We start from the raw sequence: 16724 nt of genomic DNA, 5'->3' as shown, positions 1-16724 counted from the left end.
TCTCTGGAGTTTAACTCTCCAAGAACACAGCTGGATCCTGGGTTCACTACTAGCTAATAAAACTGTCAGCCAGGCAACTGTGAGGCAACAAACAGGTCACAGATCACTATTCAGAAGGAAAGTCTTGAGGCTATGGCATTCAGCAGTTTAGGAGCTCAGTACTGTGTTTGTCAAGAAGGACGGCAAGACAGCCTCATATTTACTACGTTGCTGATACTGCTGGAGGAAAAAAAGACAAATTCCTGCACTGCCTTAGCAGTGAAGATCTGAGGATGTGTAGCTTAATTCCAAAGTGCTGTTAGCAAAGATATGTTATCTTTTTTTAAAAATTTTACTTGTTGATCTATATATGCTTTGCATCAAAACTCTCTGGTTAAGATTTTGAGAAGTGGAAAGACTCACCATTTTTAATGTGACTTGGTACTTTGGATCATACTGAATTAACTTCTGAATGTTTAGTCAAACTTGACAATGAATTTGTTTGTTCTGAACAAGCCACTTTATCACTCCCCACTTCTGGACAGAATCACTGTCCTTTCAAGTGTGCATGGGGAAAAGAGGAGAAATAGTCTGGTCAAACAGTTTAGAAGCACCTAAAGGGTAAATCCAAACTCACATGTTCCAAGTTCCTCTGAAACTCAGTCTTCTCTCCCATGTCAGAGCATCAAGGTTTCCATTCCTCCTGTCACAACAGCTCTCAAACAAACTCGGGGTTCCCCACACCTTTCACACTTCCTGCCTTAGAAGTCCTCTTAATCATTCCAAAGCCATCCTTCTCCACCACGTAGCTCATGTCACAAGACAACTGCAGACCCTCAAAAAACACCATCCACCCAATCTGGTCACCTATTTTCTCCACTCCTGAAGAAAAAAAAAAGTGCGTTCCAACAGCTCAAACTAAATCATTACAGGTAGCTGTCGGAAGGAGTTAGACTGGAGGACTAGGCTCAGATTCATAAGACTGCAAGCCAGTAATTCCAGGTGGACTCAACAGGCTGAGATCTATGGCCTTCTCTTTTGGACAGCAAGTAGAGATGGCCCTATACAGTAGAAAAAAATCAAAATACATCTTCCATCCCAAAAATCTGTTCTATGTACTCCATTGCTGCTACCCTTCTTTCCCAAGCTCAAAAATTCACAGTGGCAAGAACTAATTATCATTAAAAAATGCCCAACAGAAGAAAAAGGCAGACAGCAAGAAGTGCAGACAGAGGAAGGACATAGACAAAGAAGATTTATCTATTATATAAAGTAAGCCCTTGTATTCAGTCCCTAAGTGTGGCTTACAATATGATAGAAACCACAGTAAGGTTCAAAGTTTGGCATTAGTGATCTGCCACTGTGTAAGGCAAACTTAGGAACTTCTCTTTCAATGGCTATGCTTACAATGCCTTACACTCATGACCTCCAAACAGTATTTGCACTTGAGGCGCAGCACTTAGATTAACACCCAGGAATATGTGATCCCCAAGACAATCACACCTACCGCTTTCCATGCCTTCTTTCACAAACTGTAACCTGCCTGGTTTCCTTCTCCTTTTACCCACCGTTACCCTACTCATGTGGTAAAACCTGATGAAAATACAGGCAACTTGAGAACTAAAAAAAAAAAAAACCCAAAAGGGCAGCACAGGCAAAATATTTACCATATCCATGCAGTGAAATATCGCATATACCGCATACAACTCAGTCAGTTTTGTTAATGCACAAAACTTGGAACTCGTTCGACATTAGTCAAATGATGCCACAGACATCTGAAAACAACGCATGATCACCCCAATGCCACAAACTCAGGAAGATTGCAATTTACTCACTTTGCAGAGCGTTTTATGGAGATACACAGATATCTTAAAAATAAATACACAAAAACAACTTTGGTACAACGTTTCCAGAAGATACAGCATGCAGATAATCTCAAGAGAATTGTTAATTGAGATACTGACTGATATCAGATGAAAGGCGTAAAAAGAAGCCCTTTAAGTGCACAGAAACAAAGATGTAATGGAATGGTTTCTCAGTTGCTTCAGCAGGTACACCTACTCCTGCAGAAATGAACAGCTCTGACAGAGTACCCTTTGTTAAAAGCAGCCAAACCTCAGGCCCTAACCTGGCACTGCCCTTTAACTTAGAAAAAGGGCACTGTAGTGAAATCTTTAGATTCCTTCAAACCACCTCCACAGCTACTACATTCCTGACAGTAGGGGTTTAGAGGACCATAACCACAATCTAATCTGGCCATGTTACTGCTTCAACCATATTAAATTACTATTGCAATCTTATTAAAATAATTTTTTTACACAGATAGCAGTAAAGACCCTTTTTCTCCAACAGATAAATTCCTAATCTCCCAAGCGCTTGCCAACATACAAATTATTACCAAGAATTATTCCGCACTCAAACACATCAAGCCATCCCTGATTGCACCCCTAGAAGTTAAAACATTTTTCCCACCTGCTCAAAAAACACACATACTTCTCTATAACTTGGTTTCACTCTTCAGCCAAGTTTTCCCTTCACAGTGTATCACTGACGCATCACTAGTTTCTCATCAAATGCACAGCACCCTCAGTCAGCAGCTACTCACAGCATTCTTGCAGTCTTCTACCCTAAGGCATAGCAAATGGTTTTGCAAGCACACAAAGCACAAAACACCTAGAAGAGAAACAATTACAATTCCAAGGCATGATGCCTGTCCACAGCAGTCCAGATAAATTCCACTATGGTATACAAAGGTGCAACCACAAAATCTGTAGAAACCAGTTCACATCTATAATGCTGTGTGCTCCAATAGAAGTACTGTAAATAGAAGCATTGAGAAGCAGAAATGATCACCTGTACAATTACAGAAGCGTATTTATATAAAACTGAATAACAGTATCATTTCAAAAATATGGCAAGCCTTCACAGCTGCAATTCTGAAAGTTTGCTTTTGATCAATAGCAAACAAATCACTGTCTGGTTGGTAAGATTCCAGGTGGCAATATCATCTCTCCTTTCACTGCTAGGAAGATCATATCTTCTGCTTTTCCAGTTTGCAATGACTTATGCAGCTCTATAAAAATATGTTCCACATTCCACATCCTAGAGACCTGCAGCTGACACCACCCTTGTACACATCAACTTTGACAGATTAGAAACAGATCTCCACCAAAACCACAACTGCTCCACAAGTGAAAACATCTGCAACAATAGTAAGGATTTATGTTTTTAAAAAACTGAGCTACTACTTTATTCTTCTTATTTAAATGTTTTATTTTTCAACTGTAACCTATGAGTTACTAAAGTAATCAAAGCAAGGCTGCTCAAGTCAGATCCATCTCAACTCAGTACAGGAGACATGTTTTTGCTGATATTTTAAAGATAACCAGACCACTGAAATGACAGTGATTCTCACAAACACATGAAATTACAGTTTCTAGAAAGTGTTAAACCACATTTTACCTGAGTTAGGCTGAATAAATAGGACTGAAGATGCTATTTGTTCAATCAAGCTGACATACCAACTATGAAGCAAGTTTTAGAAGAGACTGCCTCAAGATTTTCTGGCCTTTAAAAATCAGTAGATAACACATACAAACACTATTATTAGTCCTAGACTACAAACTAAGCTTATGAGAAGAAATCAACTATAACCTTTGTTATAAAATCATTTGTGAATACAAAGTTTTTGCACTTAAACATGTATTTTTCATATTTGAAGGCAGTTTCAGATCTAGTTTTAAGTGCTCTTTGATATTTTCCTTTCAGTAACCAATAATTTGTGTTCAGTTTCTCTTAAAATCAAAAGATCATTCACTGCCTGCTGGAATAAACAGTGACTATAACGCACTGTCTCCTTTAAGTTACGTACATTTGAAAACAAAGGTGTCCATAGTCTAGCTCCTTATTAGGAAGGGGGACACCAACTCATAATTAATTATAGTCTCAAACTGACGTATTTTAACAGCTATCAAACAAGCGCATTTACTTACAACAGAAAATTAAAATTCAGAAATGGTAAAAAAATATTATGAAACAACCAGTACAGCATGATGTGCAGCCGTGTATTACCAGAGCATCCAAAACGCTTTAAAGCTGCTGAACCGGATCAGCCACAGAGCAACCAATATGTGCATCATCCTGCTCACGCTAATGACTCACACTAACAGCATCAAGCAGGGTTCCCTATTCTGAACTACTGCCCAGAGAAGTCGCAGTGATAAATGCAGACAAACTACAGGATCACAGGGGAGCAATTGCTGAAAGTATTTACTTAAATTCCACTTTTATTATATGTATATACACACGTATGCATGTGTTTGCATGTTTATTTGTTTAGGTTTTTACAGGTTTCAGGAAATATTTCAAAGTGTGATATAACAAAAATTTTTAGAATATAGGTTTAAATGGCAGCATATCAGATACCACAGATAACTGCTCAAAACAAGCAGTAGTTCATCCTTAAACTGAAACACTGAACATGAACTCAAAAAAAAGTGTTCCCTATACTTAACTGAGTTGGATCTAATTGAGCATCCTTTGCTATAATGATTAATGTGCAATTTGGGCCAGCAGAACACTACCAACATCATCAGCACTGAAGAACAAACAGTCCATCCAACACAATACCTATTCGTAGACAAACCATAGTGCTTGTCTAATCCAGACGCACATACTCTTGGATAGAGCTACAAGCAGTGTAACTACTATCGCCACAGGTGCACAGGGTATCAGGCTGGACTACAAGAACAGCCTTAAACTATGAATATGCTGTAAGAATGTCCACTGGCATTTTCTACATTGGCTGACTGTAAAATGACCTATAACTATCAGGTAAAGCAAGAAACAACTCTTCTAGAAAAAATGCAGACAACAAGAATACATTTAAAATTGTATATGCTTTTAAGAAAAACAAGGTGAACAACCTGCAGTTACTAACCTAGTTTGCATCTACTGTCTGCAATAACAGAAGCTCGACAAATGCACTCCTTTTCCTTTCTGTAGAGTCAAAGCTCAGGGCAGGTTGACTTGTACTCCAGGACTACTAAAGCAGTCCATTAATTTTCATTTTTATTCAGAAATTAACAGTATAATCCTTTTGCAAGGTAGTTACCGCAAAGCACTACTTATAAGTATAGAAACAGATGTATGCCTAGGCTTTAATTTTCTGCTCTGCTAGTCTGATAGGGCAAACATTAAAGAATAACAAGCTGAAACAAACTAACTCAGCTAGTTGCAATGTGAAACTCCTCTTCAAAGCTGTCGCAAGCTCTTCTGGAGCAAGTTTACTTCAGTTCAGGTTTTATGGAATATAAGTAGCACAGATGGTATATTGAAAAAAAACAACTGAGCTGATGAACAGGAAACATTCTCAGGAATACTAGAAACTTAAAAGAGAGACACTCATTAAAGTGCACAAAGAGTCAGACAGGCCAAGAACTGCTCTGGAAAAGCCACACCACAGGTAAAGTTAAATAGAAGAAGACAGGGTACCTAAGCAACAGCTGTGAAATGAATTATTACACCCTGACCCCATAAAACATTTAGACTTCCTGTAAGCATATAAAAACCAATAACAGTATTTTGAATGTAAGTGAAGAGGGAAGTTTACCGTTGATAACCAAGACCATATATTTATCTTTTTATGCTTTTATTTCTGCTTGAAAACCACTCCAATATTACTTCCCCTACACATCATCTACCTTCTCACAGTCAAGTATCAGTGTGGCAACTACGAATGAATTATAATCTTCCTAAATCTACTTAGCATTCAAGAATTATCACCAAAGAACAAACACGTCATTGATACACTTTCAGCAAGGCTTGTATACACCATTTGTCATGTGAAACCCCAAATGTTGATCTACAATGTCAACAAAGAATAGTTCTGTGAGAAACTAAAATTAAGGCAGGTAGCCTACAAGTACACAAGCTACATTGTGGACATCTATTTTACAATTATTTTGCATAGCAGTGGTCTTTTAGGTTTTTCAAAGTGCTTTACGTTGTTCAGTCATTTTTTACACCATAGAAAAAGAATACCTACCATTTGACAGCTAAGTTTTGCACCTCACCATTTTTATCTTCCAGTAATTTCAATATCATCTTCACCACCTTTCTTTCGCTGTCATCATCCAGCTTGATAGAGTCTTTCTGTAGTTCTGTCATCAAGTCATTCGTAGCCATAAACCTGACAAAAAGATAGTCAGATAATTATTTCTAAAAGGATACAGGATATTCACAGCGCTCAAGATTCAAGATTCTCAGTTTCCACCATTTGTTACGGAATCACATTTAATGCTGGATGAGTGCTACCTGTTTTATGATGCAAGTAGCATTTATTTTAGTTGTAGAAGATAAAGGAGAAAATATGCATTTAAAAATTACAATAACTTCGACGTCATTCTTCTCTCATGAGAAGGGAAGCTACATATTTTACTTCCAGCGTTTTCATTATATTCCAATGATTTCCAAAAAAGTAAAACTCACACTTTCATGAATTTGAACTCCTTCATTACCTATTCCGATGCTGTAGAAAAACAGGCTTTTTTTTTCAGAAGTTTGTTAAAAAAAAAGGTAATCTCTGCTTTGAGTTTATTTTAAAACAACTTTTAAACAAGAATAATACAGTTTTCCAAACATTCTCTCACAAAATTAAAAAAGCCAACTACTAATGGAGAAATAAAAGTGAAGCTACATTTTCTGTGTCTTTCATTTACTTTCCCTGTACAGACTAATCTGTTTCTAGTCCAGACAATGGCCGACAAATTTATCCAGCTTTCAATCTGATGTGCCACATTAAAGACAAGATTAATTCTTAAGAAATCAAGCAACTAAAATCATCTTTCATATCAGTTAATTACTGTTCAATAATGTTGTCATATCCACCAATACAAGCACATACTGAGAAACAACTTTTCAAAAATATTGCTTTTATGCCTTTAGTTTCTTTTCCTTCTCAAGTCTGTCTTCCAATCTGCTCTCCTTTTGTAAACATCCTCTCTTCTTAGAGGAACTAATACAGATGTATTGCTCAACTACAAACCCCATGGGCATTGGTTCCAATCCCAAACCCCATTCAAAGCCCCAGATAAAAATGGTTTGTAATCAGTGAAGGTTGGCATTTGGACTTCAGGCTCATCAGCCTCAAGCAGACATCACTCCAGCTCAGGTCATCCTTGGACAGTTATCTCTACAGCCTGACATGCTAGATACTTTTTTATTGAAAATGAAAGCCAAGACTCTGCATCATCTTAATATGCATCACAAATGCCAATGCCTGCCCTCACATAATGGACCCAAACTTGTCCTGTCTTTCAATACAGTAATTCAGTCTAATAGGCTCAAGGTGTTTCTAAGATAAGACCTCGCTCATTTTTCATTCTCTCCAACAGTCCCACCAAAGCAAGTTTGTAACCTGACAGGAACCAGATGTGCACATAAGCAGATGATGAATGCAAATAGCATCAGCTTTTAAGCACAGCAAGGAAAAAAGTGACTTGGCAACTAAAGGTAACGGACAGATAGGACAGGAATAAGTGACGCAGTACTAGATCACATAAAAACTGTCTCCATGTTACTACTATATTTATCTCCTTTTCTTAAGCCTTCTTAACAGCCTCGCCTCACTTCCTTGGTCAATAGCTCCCATTTCCTAGCCTTAAAAGTTCACACACACTCGTCATTCATTTGTGAAAAGTTCTCAAACTAAGCAGAGCTTGCACATGCTCAGTGCATCAGCAGCTTCTGCACTCACCTACAACAGAGTCCTCCTAGCAAATTCCTCCACTGAAAAAAACCCAAAAATGAACAACCCAAACCAAAAAATGGGTTGGGGAGGAGGCCCAGCGACTTTAAAGTAGCTAGCATTTAAAAACATGGATTTGTGTAGTTTACACGTGGCCTTTAGTCACAACTGCTTCCTCTTCAGGCACATCAAGCTTTACCTGGTGCAAAGCAGCAGCACATCTGCAGCTCTGCATACCTTGTACTCAGATTAGTCACTTTCCTCCTCCAGCAGGGACACTGCTTCTCCCACAGCCACACAGTAAACTGTCACCTTACATTATTGCCCATCTGGGAATTTAAGTCAGAGTTTCTCGACAATAACTGGCCACAAACATTAGCATCCGACAAGTCAGTTTATCCAGAAAATGGGATGATTAAATTTTACAGTAAAGTCTTGAACTCTGTTTTAAACTCACTTCTGTGATATCAACAAGTTAACTACACTGTACCTCTTGAAATACCCATGACCTGAGCATAAATGCACATACAATTAGTAGTGCTATATACTATCTGTTACACAAATACACAATATACATAAAGTTTCAAAAAGCGTGTTACCGCATAACAGCCAGTTTGTAAAGGTCTACTCGGTGTTCATTTTTATGGTTTGTAAAGTCAGATTTTAATCTATGCTAAGAAAAAAATTTTAAATATTTGAGAATTCCAAAGTTGTTCAAAGTTCCTAGAACAGGTAATTTTGAAAGTGTGCTCTCCTAAAGTAACTAGAAAACAAGTTTTAACTATGTATAGCTGGGGAAAAAAGTGCTTGCCACAACTGCATTTGACAGGTGTGTCCTACCCCTTTTATGCAGGAAGTTTCCAATTCATGAAAAGTCAGTATTTATTCATAAATCCATTAAATTTCTTTTGTGAGTCACCTTCCCCATAAGCACAAAAAGTAAAGTTCATTTAACGACAGAAACAACTCAGCATGATAAAAGTATATTAAAAAAACCCAAACAAACAAAAAAAAAAAACTCCAGTAACATTTAGAGGAAAAGATATTTAAATCTATTTTTAGTACAATTTAAACAAGTCAGGCAATTCTGGACTGCCTTTTTAGATTACCAAGTATTTTTTCCACTTCCAAAATTTCTGGCCAAAATTTTCTAAGTAGTATCATGTTCCAAAAGTCTGAAAGAAACTGACATGAAAAAAATCCCATAAAATTACAACATCTCCATGCTACAACATTTTCTCGAAAGTAAAAAGATTATTCAAAACCCAACTGTATGGTTATCCAATCATTACCTGTTTTCCTTCAGATTCTAATATATTAACAAGAGACTGGTTTGGATGTCAACATGTTCTTTAACTACAGACTAAGCACTGTAATGCTGCAGCAAAGCAAGAAAACCAGGTGTATTTTATGCCTTTTCCCTGTCTGCAATCATGTAACATCTTTGATAAATTAAGGTTTCAAACATTAATTTCTGGTTGGACAAAATAAAAAGAAAGTTAAATATTTTTAAGCTATTGCTTGCCTAGAGCTACTGTGTTTATGTATAATCTGTGCCGGTTTTTTATAGCTCGCTTATACCATTTTGCATTTTATCTACTATTAATTTATTGCAGAGCAAGCAGAGGATCCAATACAAAGTAGTGCCCTTGTGACAGACCCTAACCTCAAAACTGCATCTACCAGTCCTGCCCCCATAAGATTAACTGGACTTCTCTCTCTGGATGCGTAGACTTTTAGAGGCAGTATCAAATTAAGTGGAGAGCACAAAAACATGCTGTCTACAAGATGCAGCATCCAGAAAACATGAGCTTAGGACGTTCAAGGGTGGCCCTCCCTGCTCCCATTCACAAAATCACAGGATCAGTATTTTTTGAGGCTGGGAAGGGACCCGGAGAGGTCACCTCACCCACCACCCCCTGCTCAAAGAGGGGGCAGCGATAGCAGGTTGCTCAGGGTTTCACCACTCAGCTTTGGAGCACCTGCAAGGACAGGAATTCAACTGCTGACCTCCTCCCTCACCTCTCAAAAACAGACCCTCTCGGACGCCTGGAATCTGTCTCCGGGGAGGCCGCGGCTTTTCAGGCGCTGCCATGCCCCGTCACAGAATCATAACAGTTTGGGGAAGGGACCTTAAAAGATCACCCAGTTCCAACCACTCCTACAATGGGCAGGGACACCTCCCACTAGATGAGGCTGCTCAAGACCCCATCCAGCCTGGCCTTGAACACCTCCAGAGATGGGGCATCCATGACTTCTCTGGGCAACCTGTGCCAGTGCCTCACCACTCTCATAGTGAAGAAATTCTTCCATATGTCTAGTCCAAATCTGCCCCTTTCCAGTTTATACCCATTCACCTTCATCCTGTCACTACAAGCCTTTGTGAACAGTCCTTCCCTGTTCTCCTGGAGCCTCTTCAGGTACTGGAAGGTTGCTATAAGGTCTTCTCAGAGCCCTCTCTTCTCCTTGCTGAACAACCCCAACTCTCTCAGCCTGTCCTCGTATGGGAGGTGCTCCAGCCCTCCTATCATCCTTGTGTCCCTCTTCTGGACCAGTTCCAACAGCTCCATATACTTCTCACGTTGACGATTCCAGAACTGGATGCAATACTCCAGGTGGGGTCTCACAAGAGTGGAGTAGAGGGGCAGAATCACCTCCCTCGACCTGCTGGCCACGCTTCTTTTGATGCAGCCCAGGATACAGTTGGCCTTCTGGGCTGGCCTTCTGGGCTGCCCTTCCCGGGCAGCGCAGAGAGGCGCTTCTCCCCGGGAATTAGAACGGCGGCTCCGCTCCAGGCCCAGCTAGCGAGAATGGGAAAGGCGGGACGTGACCCTTCGCCCCCGCCCCGAGAGGCGCCGAGGCCAGCACAGCCCGGGCCCCGCGGGCCTTCCCTCGCTCTAACAGGCCCGGGGCCGGCGCGGAGGCGGCGGGGAGAAAGGAAAGAGAGGAACGGAGTGGAGGAAGGGGAGGGCATCGTCCCCTACCTGAAGTCCTTGTCGCTGGATGTCATTTTCTCCAGCAGGTTGGAGATGTGGTACGAAGCGCTCGCCATGTTGGTGGACCCGGCCAGAGGGGAGGAAAGAGGAGAGAAGGAGGAGAAGAAGAAGAAGGAGGAGAAGGAGGCGGCGTCTTCCCGGCCTCCCCGTCTCCACTTGGCCCGGTGCTGGGCTCGGCGTTCGGCGGGGCCGGCGGCAGCGGGAGCGTCTCCGCCGCCTCCTGCTGCTGCGGGTCGCGCGGGGAGGGGGGGGCGGAGGGCCGCGCGCGCTCGGCGCCGGGGTCAAAGGTCGCGCAGGTTCCCTCCCCCCCTCCGCGTTACTGGAGCTGCCGCCGCCTCCGATTGGCTCTACGAGCCGCCCGCGGCCGCGTGACGTCAGAGCGTACGTGGCGCAGAGCGTGCGCGCGGGAAGTTCGGGCCGCCTTCGGAGCGCGCCGGGAGGGAAGTGGCGGTAAGGCTGATGAGGACTACATTTCCCAGCGTGCATCGCGCCAGAGGCGCGCACGGGTCTATTGGCGGTGCACGTGGGGATTTGTAGTTTAAGGGGAAGGGGGAAGGGAGAGGGGAGCCTCCGCGGCGCGTTGCCCGCTGGGATGCGGAGCGGAGCCTTGTTTTGGCGGCAGGGCGCGGGGCGGGCGCGTTTCTGTGGGCATGGGTGCTTTGGCTCGGCTTGCCTTGCCTTGAGGGAGAGCCGACTGACATGCAGTAGAATCACAGAATCATAAAGTGGTTTTGGGTTGGAACGGACCTCAAAGATCATCCAGTTCCAACCCCCCTGCCATGGGCAGGGACACCTCTCACTAGATGAGGCTGCTCAAGGCCCCATCCAACCCGGCCTTGAACACTTCCAGGAATGGGGCAGCCACAGCTTCTCTGGGCAACCTTTTTTCACCACTCTCATGGTGAAGAAATTCTTCCATATGTCTAGTCCAAATCTGCCCTGCTCCAGTTTATATGCATTGACCCTCATTCTATCGCTACAAGCCTTTTTTATAAAAAGTCCCTCCCCAGGTTTCCTGTAGCCCCTTCAGGTACTGGAAGATTGCTGTAAGGTCTCCTTGGAGTCTTCTGTTCTCCAGGCTGAACAACCGCAACTCTCTCAGCCTGTCTTTGTATGGGAGGCGCTCCAGCCCTCTGATCATCCTTGTGTCCCTCCTCTGAACCTGTTCCAATAGCTACATCTCCTTATGTTGAGGATTCCAGTACTGGACACAATACTGCAGATGAGGTCTCACAAGAGAGGAATAGAGGGGCAGAATCACTTCCCTGGAACTGCTGGCCACGCTTCTTTTGATGCAGCCCAGGGTATGGTTGGCCTTCTGGACTGTGAGTGCAATTGCTGGCTCATGTTGAGCTTCTCATCAACCAGCACCCCCAAGTCCTTTTCTGCAGGGCTGCTCTCAATCTCATCCCTTACCCTATATTGAAACCTCGTATTGCCCCGACCCAGGTATAGGACCCTGCACTTGGCCTTGTTGAACCTCATGAGGTTCTCACAGGGCCACTTCTCCAGCCTGTCCAGATCCCTCTGGACTACATCCCATCCTTCCAGTGTGGCAACTGCACCACTCAGCTTGGTGTCATCTGCAGACTTGCTGAGGGTGCACTCAATCTCACTGTTAATATCATTGATGAAGATGTTAAACCGCACTGGTCCTAGTATGGACGCCTGAGGGACACCACTTGTCATAGAAGATACTCCAGTAGTAAATAAACTTCTCCAACCTAGGTGCTGTCTGCATCAAAAGGGTTCACCAGCTCTGTGAGAGCCTGTCAGTGCTCTGTGTGGGGCGTTTTGCACTGTGGCTGTTGGGAACCCACCACATGCAGGCATCTGAATGTGAGCCACCAGTGTGCTCAGGTTGCCAAGAAGGCCAACAGCACCCTGGCTTTTATTAGAAATGGTGTGGCCAGCAGGAGTAAGGAAGCGATTGTTCCCCTCTACTCTGCACTGGTGATGTCCCAACTCAGATGCTATGTTCAGTTTGGGGCCCCTCACTAAGAGAAAGACCTTGAGGTGCTGGAGCATGTGCAAAGAAGGGCAACGGAGGAGGTGAAGGGTCTTGCAAGGAGTGACTGAGGAAACTGGAACTGTTCAGTCTGGAGAAAAGGAGGCTGAGGGGAAATCTTACCATCAGAAAGGAGGCTGTAGCGGGACAGGTGTCAGCGTTTTCCCAAGTAACAAGTGGTAGGATAAGAGGAAATGGCCTCAAGTTACGCCAGAGGAGGTTTAGGTTCAATATTAGGAAAAAATTCTTCACCAAAAGGGTCTTCAAGCATTGGAGCAGACTGCCTAGGGAAGTAAGCGGTGGAGTCACCATCCCTGGAGGTATTTAAAATATGTGTAGATGTGGTGCTTAGGGACATGATTTAGTGGTGGAGTTGGCAGTGTTGGGCTTGATGATTTTAAGGGTCTTTCCAACCTGAATGATTCTGTATCTTGGTGTTGCAGAGTCTACAGCTTCTGTTCCAGGCCCTCTCGTATGTGTGCAATGGCTCCCATGTGTGGTGGATTGACCTTGTCTGGATGCCAGGTACCAACCAAAGCTACTCTTATCACTGCCTCCTGAACAGTGGAAGAGAAAAATGTGACAAAGGGCTCATGGTTTGAGATAAGGATAGGGAGATCACTCAGCAATGACCATCACAGGCAAAACAGACTTGACTCAGAGAAATTGGTTTGATTTTTTGCTGATCAAATTGGAATAGGATAATGAAAAATTAAATCAAATCTTAAAACATTTTTCCCCCCACCTCTCCTTCTTTCCCAGACTCAGGTTCAATCATGATTACCTCCTCTCCCTACAGCAGTGCACAGGGGCAGGTAATGGGGGTTGTGGTCAGTTTGTCACACATTGTGCCTGCCACTGCTTCCTCCTCAAGGGATGGACTTCTCATGCCCTTCCCCTGCTCCAGCATGGAGTTCCTCCTTTGGGAGACAGTCCTCCGTGAACTTCTCCAATGTGGGTCTTTCCCACTTCTCCCACAGGTCCTGTCAGCAAACCTGCTTCAGTATGGAGTCCTCTCTCCCCTGGTCCGTGGGTCCTACCAGGAGACTGCTCCAGTGTGGTCTTTCATGGGGTTGCAGCCTCTTTCAAGAATCCACCTGTTCTGGTGTGGGGTTCTCCATGGGCTGCAGGTGAATGTCTGCTCCACTGTTAACATCCATGGGCTGCAGGGGGGACAGCTGCCTCACCATGATCTTCACCACAGGTTGTAGGGGAATCTCTGCTCTGGTTCCTGGAGCTCCTCCTCCCCGTCTTGCTTCACTGACTTTGCTGACTGTGGTGGTGTTTTTCTCACATGTTCTCACTCCCCTCTCTGGCTGCAATTGCAGTTGCACAGGGTTATTTTTTCCCTTCTTAAATGTTATCATTTAGAGATCATTTAGAGATGCTGCCACCGTTGCTGATGGACTCAGCCTTGGCCAGCAGCATGTCTTGGAGATGTCTGGCATTGGCTCTATTGGATGTTCAGAAAGCTTCTAGCAGCTTCTTACAGAAGGCATCCTTGTAGTCCTCCCCACTACCAAAGCCGCAACACGCAAACCCAATACGCCATCGTAGCTGAGCGTGCCCAGAAAATGTCTGATGGAAGCCAAAAGTAGTGATGTGAAAATTAATCTTGGTAAATAAAGGCATGCTTCCATTGGTTGTGGTTTGCAGAAAACAGGTTGAAAATGTAATATGCTTTCAGAGGTTTTGGAAGCCAAAGGGCACCTTTTAGAGGTATTTTTCTCATGTACCTCGTGTCAATCTCATTATTTCTCTAGGCTTAGTGCGTGATCTCTCAATGCATGGGTAGATGATGCAGAGCAGTAGGAGGGCCGAGGTAATATTTCCATGTGTTACATCTTCCTTAAGGTTCATACTAAAATACAAGAATGTTAAATAGCCTTAATCCTTCTCAGTTACATGTGTGTAAAGCAAAACTCCTGAAGAAATGCCTTTCAATCCTTATATGTATATTTTAAAAATTACTTACACTAAAAGAAAATGTCTTTAAAATAGGAATTTACTAGATGCAGCTTGCAGACAGCCTTGCACTGCATCTGATGGAAAGCATATGCTCTTTACTCAGTTGGTAGAGAGAAATCATGTGCGTTACTGCCATGGGCTGTCACCCAGCCACAGTATACAAGCAACTATTGTGGAAGATAGCCATACCCTAATTGTCTGACTGCTGTACTGACAAGAGAACTTGGTATGTACTGGTCTTATTCCCCAGAGCAGGTTGGTGGTATGTTAGCCCTGTAGAGCAAACCACTGGACAGGTAAGAAGGACGTGGGCAGCATGGTGCTGGATTAGTGGCATTGTGGTGGGGTGCGATACAGGGATGGAGTAAGGAAGATGGGGCTAGTCAGGAAGCAGGGAGGGTGTCCCGTGGAGAAATGAGGGAATTTTTGGTATGGGTAGAGGAACTGCAGTGAGGGGGAAGCACTCAGAAGGAGAGTTGGCAGAGCGCTGACCAATTTTCAAATACACCGTTCACTATTTTGATTTCGGAACACTTAATTTAGAGGTTACCTTGAGGGAGGGAAATTATTGATTTTGCTTGAACACTTGTGTTGGGATATTCAAGGAAGACAGCTGGAATAATACAGATGAAGATAGACTCAGTTTTGACTTGTTTGTGACAGCTGAAAATGGCTTTTGACGTCTGAATTGTGATGCTGTTATACCACACAGAAAAATATGTAGCTCCTCTTTGAAGCACTGAGACATAAAACATCGAAGTACATGTGGCACATCAATTCATGTTTTCCCATGTAAACATTAGTGCTATTCTAAATCATTTTGGTGACCGTGACTTTTGAGCATCTTACAGTTCCCAGGACAATTTCTTTCTGAGATTTCAGTGACATATTGTCAGTTCTCACGTACTATGGGAAAAGACCGTTCTAACCTGGTCTTTATTTATATTCATGGCTTTGTTACTAAATGGGATTTGGGTGGTCGTAGTGTGATGAGAGATCCTCTGTTCCAAAAATGCTCTGCCCACATGGTCACTATGATGCATTTTATTGGATAACTGTGTTAGACCAGCCAGCCAGTACAAAATTCTTTCTTGATTGTTGTTATGGAGTAAAACATCGCCAGTGATCTCTGTAAGCAGATCCACTCAAGCTGGGATTTGACTTTTAAAATCCTTACCATTTCCAATTAGACATTAAACCAAGCTATAATATTGCCATTTTGGGAATCCTCCATGTATTTACTTATTAAAAAAGAGCATATAAGATAAAAAAAAAATCAGAACAATTATGCAACAGTTCTTCTCTGGTCTGCTATATAACCTTGAACACTTTAAATGATTCTAAAATCATTTAGCATCATCCTTCCCGTGCTGGTTTCTATACTTTAGCCAGCTTAGCCTGCCACTGCTTAAACCTGTTTTCTCATTACTGTCAGAAACACAGGCCATCATGGAGGAAGTCAAAGTATTTTTTGGTTCAAGTACATTTATTACAATTGGGATTCAGCTGCAGTAGATGCAATGTTCCAGAGGAAGTTAGACACAGAGAGAGGCTAATTGAGAAGAGATTTTTTCCAGCTGATAGCAAACAACTTCACAGATGGAGTGGTACTTCTGATCTGTTCCCAGTAGACACACATATTAGATGCTCTTGGTTCATTCACAAAGATAGCTGAAAGCTTAATTAAATGCTGGAACCTGAAAGGATTTATCTTACTTTACACTTGCAAAAATATTCCCCAAATGTTGAACATGAGAGAAGAATAGAGTTAGTTTAGAGATGCATTCACAGCAGGAGAATTTGAACCCTCACCAATTTGCCCTTTCGTTTCACATGGGAGTTGTGAGCCCACTGATCAGCAGAGGACATCAGGAATGTGTTGCATCTTCATCTATCAGTGTGGAATGAGCTATACTACTCAGCTTTACTCACCTTAAAGCGAATCCTTTATGATGACAAGTTTAAAGCTGGTTATCATTTTTTACAGCTGGTTTTGGGGAAATAAAAGGAAAACTGCTGTTCTAAG

The 16724-nt window shown here is 42.6% G+C and overlaps 1 protein-coding gene across 1 annotated transcript in view; it reads right to left on the bottom strand.

Annotated features, from left to right (window-relative positions):
• Positions 1 to 11011, bottom strand: part of CAND1 (cullin associated and neddylation dissociated 1) — a 31676-nt gene extending 20665 nt beyond the window's left edge. The window contains exons 1-2 of the mRNA XM_009563329.2: positions 10711 to 11011; positions 6026 to 6169 (exon numbers count right to left, since the gene is read on the bottom strand). Coding sequence (XP_009561624.1) covers positions 6026 to 6169; positions 10711 to 10778 — 212 coding nt within the window. The 5' untranslated portion in view covers positions 10779 to 11011. The remainder of the gene's footprint in view (positions 1 to 6025; positions 6170 to 10710) is intronic.
• Between the last annotated feature and the right edge of the window lie 5713 nt (positions 11012 to 16724).

Source organism: Cuculus canorus, chromosome 1 (assembly GCF_017976375.1).
Source record: "Cuculus canorus isolate bCucCan1 chromosome 1, bCucCan1.pri, whole genome shotgun sequence".
NCBI lineage: Eukaryota > Metazoa > Chordata > Aves > Cuculiformes > Cuculidae > Cuculus > Cuculus canorus.
This window is presented reverse-complemented; position numbering and strand designations above follow the sequence as displayed.